General features: G+C 45.0%; 1 protein-coding gene across 1 annotated transcript in view; it reads right to left on the bottom strand.

Annotated features, from left to right (window-relative positions):
• Positions 1–1767: 1767 nt before the first annotated feature.
• The window catches only part of aldh1a2 (aldehyde dehydrogenase 1 family, member A2), a 28290-nt gene continuing 19043 nt past the window's right edge, over positions 1768–11014 (bottom strand). The window contains exons 5-13 of the mRNA NM_001141786.1: positions 10050–10111; positions 9141–9269; positions 8759–8872; positions 5533–5635; positions 4140–4324; positions 3676–3840; positions 3269–3426; positions 2949–3023; positions 1768–2751 (exon numbers count right to left, since the gene is read on the bottom strand). Of these exons, the coding sequence (NP_001135258.1) occupies positions 2679–2751; positions 2949–3023; positions 3269–3426; positions 3676–3840; positions 4140–4324; positions 5533–5635; positions 8759–8872; positions 9141–9269; positions 10050–10111 (1064 nt within the window). The 3' untranslated portion in view covers positions 1768–2678. The remainder of the gene's footprint in view (positions 2752–2948; positions 3024–3268; positions 3427–3675; positions 3841–4139; positions 4325–5532; positions 5636–8758; positions 8873–9140; positions 9270–10049; positions 10112–11014) is intronic.

Below are 11014 nucleotides of genomic sequence, written 5' to 3'. Positions count from 1 at the left end.
AGATCTATTCCTGACAAGGTATCACAGTGCCGTCTCATTTTTAAGAAAGCTTTTATTACATGTTTTTTTTTTGTTACTTACTTTTACAAATTTGTAAAAAGAATTATTGTTCTAAATACGTATATGCTTTCTATTGTAGGATTGTGGTTTCTATTTGATGTTTTGGTATGTTTTTACTGTGCACACCAAAAAATGTCCACATGGAATATGTCTATCTTCAATATGCCCGTGGAAAAGATGTCGCCCTACTGCAGAGGTTTTATGTAATTAGCTCTACATGTACCAACCAACTTTCCCATTCATATCAATTAAATTCGGTGTGTTCACTTGAACTTGTACCAATGTCATTTGGAGAGGGAAACATGATGAGGCTTTGGAGAAGTGATTGTTCACTGAGCTTTGACTCATACTCTGCTGGAGTGAAACGCTTGTATAGAAACTGTTGCACAACATTCTAGTGAGAAGGATCAGACCTTTCCTGCAATCTCTTAGCTCTACGCATACAGTCCTCCCTCCTCCTTCGTGAGTGTTCATTACACACACAGTGCCGCAATCCATCTCACTAAAGCTAAAGCATACCATGGCACAGTAGTGGTCTGGGCTGAAAACAAAAAACAACCTTTCAGGAGGAAAGAAATAGAAGTGTACCATCCTGAAGCAGAATCTGAGACAAACACTGAGACAGAAATGGATTGATTAGGTATGTGAGCATTTTGTTGAAGTTGATAAAAAGAATAGCTTCTCCACTATGTGAGGGATGACAGAAGTCCAAAACGTGGTGCTTGAGAGATAAGGAGCTGTCTGAACAGCAGGTTGAACGTCCCTGTGAGTGTGGTTTGTTTCCAAGCTGATGTCCTTAACTTGAGGTTATGTCTGTGTGTCCCTGGCCTGCTCTGACGTTCCCTGTTGAGCTAACAGAGTGCCGTAATAAGACGATCACTTTTTCATCATACCCTTTGGAATGACTACAGATACCGACAGGCAGGGGGATTGTGGGAAAATCCACCCTGACATTTCAAAAGACAATTGCCAAGGGAAGGCTTCAGCGAAGGGTGCTCACATCTGCACAACTCCTCACCTCCAAGGCGGCCTCTTGCACACTCTCTTATTCTTAATCCCTTTCATTGGTCCCTTGGCCCTAGATCTCTTATCTTCATTGGGTCTTTGGCATATCAAATAGTAAATCTGTTTGCAAATGTATATGTGTCCAGAGAGCATAGTGTTTATAATGCTATTGTGCAGGAGCTGCATGGAGGGACCTACCAGATGTATTGGCCTGTTATTGTTTGTGTTTTATCCTCAGGCCTACGTACTGTAGAAATATACAATTGTCTTTCATGGTATGAATGTTAAGATTAACACTAATTTTCAAGACATTGTAATAATCACCAGAAGAGCATCTCTGTTAACTCTGTTACTGCAGTTGCAGCTTAGTGTCTTCCTCCTCAGACATAACATAATGCTTGCACCAGATGCCTCGTTAAGAGAGTAAACTCCTCTTCTTTTTCACCATGAGTTACAACAGCAGCTTTGTCTTGCTGATAGTTAAATATTAAAACGAGACTTGGGGCCCTCCCTGTCTGCCCTCTTCAGAGCTCTGGCCAGAACGGAACTGTAAATTGTGCGACCTCATGAAATCTCCGAGCAATATGTCAGAGCTGAGATAGCTGGAGCATGAATGTGGAAACTGAGCTTTGATGCAAGTGACTGCACTATATCACAACATATTACTTCCCATGGCATTGAAACAAACACAGCCAAGCCAGGTTTTTGAGAGAAAAAAAACGTTTTTTACTAAAAAAATCTATGGTCCATTTTTTATATCTTATAATTTCAAAGTAAATAATTGTATAAACATGAACATAAATGGACATCGATAAGAAACTTACATTATGATTAAAATACATTACTCCTCTTCTTAGCAGGTATGACTAAAATGCTTTTAAGAGGTTAACCATTTTTGTTTTCACGTTTACATTGGTCATACATTGACATACAGTGTTAAGTGGTAAAAGTTCAAATAAAAACATGAACAATTAGATATCAACAATTACAAATTCTAATTAACAGTTTCAATGGACTCATCCATTCATTTCTGAGGTTGAGAGCTTCAGTGGTCTTAGAATGAGCTGATATGCTTCCATGAATGTTACCTGGCAAATCAAAGCAATGATACATAATAACATACAGTAGGAGGTTTGACAATGATACAACACGACCACACTGCCTCCCAACATGCTACAATGATTAGCTGACATGGGGCAAAGCAGGGATGGAGGTGCGGTGCTTAAGTCTGTGAGTGTCCAACTCCTGGGGGTTAGGGGGGTTTTGGGGGGACGTGAACAGAGTAGCCTCTCCCATCGTCTCTCCGAGTGCTTTAGTGTGGTTAGTGGAGGAGGTGGGTGATGGCAGTAGGTGGAGGAGAGGTTTGGTGTGAACTTGAGACTGCCAGTGGACACCGGGCTGATGGAGACAGCTGATGTTGATGTGAAGAATGCCCATGGGAGGTGAGGGAGAGGGGGGGGCAGGGAGTTTTCACAGCCAATAGAGTTAGTTGCCCATGGTCATGGCTAGTTGGCATGATCAGTGTGTTTTACCACCACAGACAGACAGCCAGAGGGTCAGTGGTGCGCCTCAGAGGAAGTCCTCCTCCACTACGTGTGGTGTGGCCGGCCGCCTTAGGAGTTCTTGGCTGAGATCTTTATGGTGATGGTCTTCACCTCTGAGTATTCCTTCAGGCCACAATCACCCCTGCAAACAAACACACACAATGGCAGTTAAAACAGATTTCTAATGAAGTGTAGCAAGCTTATTGTACAAAGCTTCATTTGGGAATATTTTGCAACCAAACCTTTCTCTATTGTAAGCACACAGTTTACAGGAATACTTGCTTGGCTTTAGTCACGCACTTTCAGACAGTGGGCTAGGAAACAGAAAAGAATACTTACAATTCACGCCCGTTGCCAGACATTTTATATCCTCCAAATGGACACTGCGTGCTCAGGGCATTGAAACAGTTTATCCTAAGAAATACACAAAACATACATCAAACATCGGCTTTTGAGTCTTCTGCTTTGTTTAATAGTTGTATCATGTTGAATGGTAATGCTGTCAAGACTGGTTAAATGAAGAGCATGCTGAGTGGAGTGGAGTTGAATACTGTATGAGCTATCGTTTAAAAAGCTACAGTAATATGAGTCAACCTTTTATACGATCTATGGGGTTAACCAGGGACACATAGATCGCTATGATGATGAGAGGGTCTTACCAGACGGTGCCAGCCTGCATGGCTGTGGAGATGGTCATGGCTTTGGTGATATCGCTGGTGAACACAGCTGCCACCAGGCCGTACTCTGTGTTGTTGGCCCTTTCAATCACCTCATCAATAGTCTTGAACTTCATGATCTGCTGAACTGGTCCAAAGATCTGGAGTGGACAGTCAGTAGTATGTGTAAGATGACATGTTGAAACATTCCATGATGACATCCTTGCTTAGTCACACCATTAAATATGTGGGGGGCGAGGCCTTTAATAGACATTTTAACTTATTTGGAAACCACCTTCCGTAAAATCATAGGGCATGGAAAGTCATACTGTGTTTCAGTCGTACTGTGAGTTTTAGTCATACTTTGTATCAGTCATTCAGTGTACCAGTCAGTCAGTGTATCACGGTACCTCCTCTTTTGCGATGCGCATGTCATCCTTGACGTTGGAGAAGACAGTGGGCTCGATGAAGAATCCTTTCAGGCCCAGGGCTTTGCCTCCACACTCCAGCCTGGCTCCCTCACTGATGCCACTTCGAATAAACTCCAGCACACGGCTCTGCTGCTCCTGGCTGATCTGGATTAAGGGAGAGGAGAGGAGAGGAGAGGAGAGGAGAGGAGAGGAGAGGAGAGGAGAGGAGAGGAGAGGAGAGGAGAGGAGAGGAGAGGAGAGGAGAGGAGAGGAGAGGAGAGGAGAGGAGAGGAGAAAAAGGAGGAAACAAGAAGGAAAGTCAAAAGAGCATATTTAACATACAGTAAATAAAATACATTATATTTAGTCATGCACATATTGAGTCGATATCTGACATGTTTTGACATAGAGGATATTGTTTGACTCCTCCCTCCCTTGCAGGGTCTATGGCCCTCTATCCTCACCTGTGGACCCTGCTCCGTGGTGGGATCGAATGGGCTTCCTACTGTCCTCCTCTTGGCCCTCTCCACACTCCTGCGCACAAACTCCTCATAGATGGGCTCTTCCACGAAGATACGAGAACCTGCAGTGCAGCACTGGCCTGCATTGAAGAACACTCCCTGGTGGGCCTGCTCCACAGCCAGATCCACTGAGGAAGAGGAAGAAGAGGAAGAGGGGGGCTCAGTATACAGTTCATTTTAGCGTCATGTGGTAGTATATTATAACATATTGAAAAATGTTGATGAAATTCCAAATGGTTCTTATAAATTACATGAATTAAAAGTGAATATCATTAATGCACATACACTACACATGCACAAAATGCATTTTCCAATCATGGTCAGAATGTTTTCTACCACTGTCCAGCTATTCTCTGTGCTGCGCATTTGCTATCTGACACCTGAGAGACAGGCCTCTGCCATGGCACGCAAGGGGTTAACGGAGCCCAGTGATTTATGGGTCTCGGCTGATGCAGGCGGCCGGGGCAGGTTCCATTCCCCTGATTTACGGGCCTTGGGGAGCCCCACTCGTGGCTGCTGAAAGCATTTGAAAGCCCCGGCACCTCCAGTTCTGTGAGACACTTAGAGCTAACATGAGAGCCATCCATCCATTGGTTTTCACAGCCCTGTGAAGCCCAGTGGAAGCTTTTGAAGATGCCAGAGCTCTCACTCCATGTGGACATATCCGCTGTCTCATTTTGCATGTCAGACTAAATTATTGGACAAAACATTGTAAATAATCCCCCTCGGCCCTCTATCAAGACAATGTCTTTAAGGCAGGGGATCCCAAACTTTTTCGCGACCCCACCATGTAAAAAAAAAAAAGGTAATGTAATCAATGGCCAATGTTACCTTTTTTAATTGGAGCTATGACAGTCTATTACAAATCAGTCTGACAGTGCTTTTGACAGTATTTCAATATGAAGGAAGTATGGTTTAAAGTTACTGAAATGCATTAGAAAGATATTGAAAAGTTCAGAAGATCATCAGACATTCATTTTGTATGATCTTCTGTGTAGAGAAGAACATTTTCCCCCAGTCTGATTTATTCCCTGGTCTTGTCCACTCTGTTCTAATGATTCCTGCACGGCTTGTGGGCATTGTAGAGGGAAACAGTGATGGGCTCATAATATTTTGAAGCTTAAAAGGTTCAAAAGATAGAGCCAAATTTTCAGGAAAAAAAACAGAAATGACTCTGTTTATTACAACCCCAATCTAGTGCATATTTAATTTCAGCGTTTCTCTCGCGACTCCATTTTCAAATCAGACAACGCCACATAGGGAACCCCTGCGTCCATCTGGACGACCACCTATGGGGAAACGGGAGGAACTAATAAAACAGTGTCATCAAACTTACAATCAGCGTCTGCAAAAATAATGTTGGGATTCTTTCCTCCTAGCTCCAGCGTTACTCTCTTCAAATTACTCTTCCCAGCTGCTTCTTGGATCAGCTTGCCGACCTGGGGAGGAAACAGGGCTTGGGTTTAGTTTACTCACGCAGACACAAGCAGACCTGTGGCCGGATCACTAAATGGATGCAGCCATTAAATAGCTTAGCAGGTTGGTTAGGCCCAAAACAAGGGACGCACTACTGGGCCCGCAGAAACACAAGTGTGCCAAACACACAGCCAAAATATCTATTACAGGTTCTGGGAGGCTTCAGCAGAAAAAGAAAGTGATGTTTCAGCAGCGAACAGCATCTCTTGTTAAATCAAGCGCAGGAAGAAGCAACCACAGGTTGTGTGGGTGGCAGCAGCAGCCTGGGCTTGTGGCACATTGAAATACCTAACTGTGATAAGTTGTAAAGTGGTGCCTGTTTGGTGCGACGTGAGCCTACACTGCCCTGGCTGGCAGCGCTGAATGCTGAGGATGATCTGAGGAGTTGGGAGTGTTTATCAAACAGCAGCAGGAGCTTTCCTTTCGACTTCTCTGTTCACAATTTCCCCCTCATCAAAAGTGCTGCTCTCACCATTATCCAAATACTGCTGAATTCCACAGCCCTTTCCCGTCTCCCTCCAGACTCACACAGTGGAGACGTGTAAAAACAGTGGTTCTCTAGTAATGCATAGCGTGAGCTCTCAGTGAAAATGAATCGCTTGCGAGTATTTGAGTCTGCCCAGCTGCTCTTATTATACTGATGTATTGTATTGACCCCAACATTATTTCTCAACACCATGAGATGAGATATACCCTTATTACATAGAGACAAGCCTGAGAAAGAGAGCGAGCAGCATTCATAACCATAAACCAACAAGCACACTTCCTGTCCACCCAGGAGTCACTGACACACATGATTTTATTTTCCAGGAGATAGTGAGAAGACCAGCGCTGGGAGAAGACAGAGGGAGTCAAGGGAGGAGGAAAAAAATGTATGAGACTCTCCCTAGTGGAAAAGAATGATGCCTCATCTCTTTGCACGAACAATGTTTAACACTGGAATGTCTCCCTTTCCCAATATTGCCAGACTGCGTTATTCTGTGTTAGGAAATGAGCAGGGCAGCCTGCTGAGTGTTCTGGTTGGAGTGGTAGAGCAGCTGTGTGATAGGGAGAGCAGGACAAACCTTCCTCTGGCAGGCAGGCAGCAGGCAGGCAGCACGCTCTCTAAAGCTGTCCTGGCTGTCGCTGTCTTTGATGGCGGGGCTCAAGGGGTGCTGACTAACATGACGTTAGCGTGCATTCACTCCAGTGTAAAGGAGAGACACTGGGCTGGCTCCCACTTGGGCCGCTACTGTGGAGAGTCACAGCCCTGAGTGTGTGTGAGTACAAGGATGAGGGACCGCTGACGCAATGGCCACCTGAAACCACACACCCCCTTCAAGCCTCTACCCATCCACCCCCTCTACCCCCTCCAGCCTCTCAGGGGATGCTGTGTCCACTGTCCCCTCTCGCCCGGTGTGACTGAAACCCAAGGTGACTCACAGTCTGGGCATCTACATTCTCTCACAGCAGCGCTTCATCCACTCTGTAATTGACTCCAGATCACAGGAAACAACAACAGAGAAAGCAGTTAAAGACAACTGGCCACTTTTTGGGGAAATGTTCTGGAACCGCCGATGGTAAAAAAGAAAGAGGAAGGCTCGTATGTGTGTGCTGCCTGGTAGCATGTAAAGTGATGGTGGAGAAAGCCCTGTGGATGTTCATTGGTTAGGTAATGGAGCATTGATCAAATGATTCAATGACTTAAGTTCGGGATGCATGAATGGACTCTGTGAGGATCAGTTGAAACCCTAGTCACTCTCATGAACTTTATTACTGCATTCAGGTTCCCATTAATAACAGTTCAGATGATTTGGACATCTGGGTCTTTGTCATCCTTACAGGGCTTGACAGAGATGTTGCAACATTTAGGTAAAAAAAAAAAAATAAACAAATCCCTTATATTCTCAATAAAGGCCTGGATTTGATTCAACCAGACAATTTAAATAAATGTTTTTCTCCATAGTATGTGAGTTTGCTTTGGTTACAGTGTTTCTGTTTGTCCTCTTATCACCAAGAACAATCTATTATGTCTGCACATGCGTAGCAGTGTTGGTGGGTGCTGAATACCACACACAAACAGTCACTCTCCTCCTTTTCTTTCCAAACAGATCCTCAGAGTCAAAGCAAAGATACTATAAACTCTAGGGCTTCTCTAAACACTACAAAACCCTTTTTCATTTACGACAGATACACGTGAACTATACGCAGGTCATTTCAAAACATATAAAATCCATCGATTTATGGCGCTTCATAATTATGTTAAGATTACTGTACGTGCTCTTACTGCCTGAGGGGGTACATTTGTGGTTAGCAATAACAGATGTTTATAAAATGATCTACATGAATGGAATTGGCTGTCATTCTGACTGATCACACAAGACGGAGGAATGCAATCCAACCACAGCATCTCCTAATGCTCCCTGCCTAACACGGTGTGGCCTTGATCATTCCTAGTTTTCCATCAACATTTTTCCACTATCTATGAAGGCAGCTGTTTTTCCTAGGGACCTGATAGACAACTCAATATCTGTAAGGTACAGTAGCAGGTTGTCATTACACTGGCTGGGACACTTATGAGCCAGTTTGTCTGTGACTGGTCTATGTATGTCAGTGAATGTATGTGTGTGTATGTGTGTGTGTGTGTGTGTGTAGTGTAGATGTGTGTGTTAATGTGTACATTAGTGTGTGTGTATGTGTGTGCGCGTGCGTGCGTGCGTGCGTGCGTGTGTGTGTGTGTGTGTGTGCAGTGTAGATGTGTGTGTTAATGTGTACATTAGTGTGTGTGTGTGTGTGTGTGTGTGTGTGTGTGTGTGTGTGTGTGTGTGTGTGTGTGTGTGTGTGTGTGTGTGTGTGTGTGTGTGTGTGTGTTAAAGTCCAGCAGCAGACTGCTCACCTCTGATCCCCCTGTGGTGAGAAGTAATGACAGGGCACGCAGCTTATGTAAGCCCCCGTTTGTTTGTCATTTAGACTTCAATACAGGAACCCAATGTCCCCTAATTACACAGCCCTGCATCTCTGCTGCTCTGCACGTTGGTCACTGTGTCACTAAAGAAAGCAATAGGGACAGTGGATTATCCGTCAATCGCTTTGTTCATGGAAATTACCTCAGTTGATCCTGTGAAAGCCACTTTGTCTATGCCCATGTGTGAAGCGATCGCAGCTCCTGCCGTTGGCCCAAATCCTGGCAAAATATTGATGACTCCCGGTGGAAACCCGGCCTGTCAAAACAATATGAGAGGAAACAAGCTTTAGAGGAGAGGACAGGAGAGCCAAGCAAAACCACAGGCAGTGTGGGGGAATCCGGACCCAACCCAACCTCCCTACCAGCAGACTAGAGAGAATGGACAGAACATCAAAAAGACAAGAGGCGAGAGAGACACACTGTCTCAGAGAAGGGGAGAGGCCGAACACAGAGAGAAGACATGGAGGATGTGGATAAAGAGGCTCTAAGGATTGGGTTACTGTGGTGATTGTGCTGTACTGTACCTCTTTGACCAGAGATCCGATGTACAGGCAGGTGAGGGGGGTCTGCTGAGCAGGCTTCAGGACCACCGTGTTCCCACAGGCCAGCGCTGGACCTAGCTTCCACGCAGTCATCATCAGTGGGAAGTTCCACTGTAGACACAAACACCCCCACACACACAGGACATCAGACTCTTGACAAAGGGTGCTCCCTCATACTCAATAACTCGTCACTGCTCTCCCTGCTCTCCCACACATTCCATTGCTTACTCACTCATAGACTCTCACTTTCACTTGCCCAACGTAGTCATGACAGGAAATGTTCTCTCGCACTATCTATTCTCTTCCCACATCACTGAGAAAACAAGGAAATTGCAACACATGTGCAGTACTTAGAGCGTGTCATGGTACTACACAGGCTGGTGTTATTTCTACTTTACACTGAACCCCAGTAGGCCTCAGCACAGACCCACACACGCTTCCTCAAGCTCTTGCACAATCAATGCTCTGTTCTTACTTCTGTCCTCCTGTCCCTTGTCTCTTTCATAGTGCCCCCCTCTCTCTCTCTTTCTCTCTCTCCCCCTTCCTCCTCCCCTCTCTCTCTCTTTCTCTCTCTCCCCCTTCCTCCTCCCCTCTCTCTCTCTCTGAGCTTATACTGACATGACACAGTCTCTTTCTCAGCCTGCCAACAGATTTACCCAAATATACACTCACTGATAAGCACGTCAGAGACTTCCAGGAACCTGCACAATATGTTTTAACAAAGGGGTTGACTCTGTCCCAGACCTCACGACCACCACCATCCCAACACCTTTCCTTCTATCCACCTCTCTCTGCATATTGAGTGGGAAGCTTTGCAGATGTGGGAGAGTGACTGTTAGATTTGTCCTCTGAGACTAGCCATCTGAATAGAAAACAAACTGGCACACTCACAGGGATGATCTGTCCACACACTCCTATGGGCTCGTGTCTAGTGAACGTAAGATAGTCTCCATCTGTAGAGGAACACACAAGAACAAGGCTCGTTAGTATCCTCTGCTCTAGCTGGGTTTGGGAGGTGAGCTTGTATGAGACATTAGCAGAGCAGTGACCGGATGACACATCAAAACACCAGGTGTCCTTGTTGTGCTTTTTACCAACACAATTCATCTTGATCTAAAAAGGCAATACATCACACAGTACCATTCTTTTGTTACACTACATTGAGCAAAATGATACGTGTGACTCTGTTTAAAGTCAGGAGAAAGCAGTGGGTGTTAAGTTGGAAGGAGAGTTTCATTCCTCTTACATTACCAGAGTAAAGGATGATACTCGTTGAGGGTGTGCCATGTTTATTCGTTCCCTACAACAGTAGTAATAACAATCGCTATTGAGTGGTAGAAAACTGAACAGTGTTTATTACAATAGAGTTATGTGATGTTCATGAGAACGGGATGGCTAAGGCTTCAGCTGATGAAACATTGCTCCAGAGAGGAGGAGGAGGAGGAGCTTGGACCTGGAACTAAGGCCCAAGGGTGGACTGGCCAAGTGCTTCATCTTCCCTGGTGGCCAAGATAAGAACATCTCAACATCATCCAGGCCACAGAAACAGTTCTGTTTGTTTGCTCTGTAACACTGCTGCACATTGGAATAGTGCTAAAGCCAAACTCTGAACAAGCTGAGGACTGGCTGGGTTTGGTGAAGAAACACAGGAGGGGCTTGAAGAGCGACCAGACCACAGTGCTAGTCTCAGGAGGTTGTCAGTACTAGTACTGCTTTCTTAGGTTCTCTGTTTTCTTGGCTACTTAACAATAACTTAACATGCCTGTTAAAAGAGTGTGGATGACTTATATAGACTCCCTAATGCCAGGCCCTCAATGAGCAGACCCCATCTGGTCCTCAGGTGGATCCTTGAGAAC

Source organism: Salmo salar, chromosome ssa11 (assembly GCF_905237065.1).
Source record: "Salmo salar chromosome ssa11, Ssal_v3.1, whole genome shotgun sequence".
Classification (NCBI taxonomy): domain Eukaryota; kingdom Metazoa; phylum Chordata; class Actinopteri; order Salmoniformes; family Salmonidae; genus Salmo; species Salmo salar.
The sequence above is the reverse complement of the archived record's forward strand: the minus strand, read 5'-3'. Positions and strand labels throughout refer to the sequence as shown.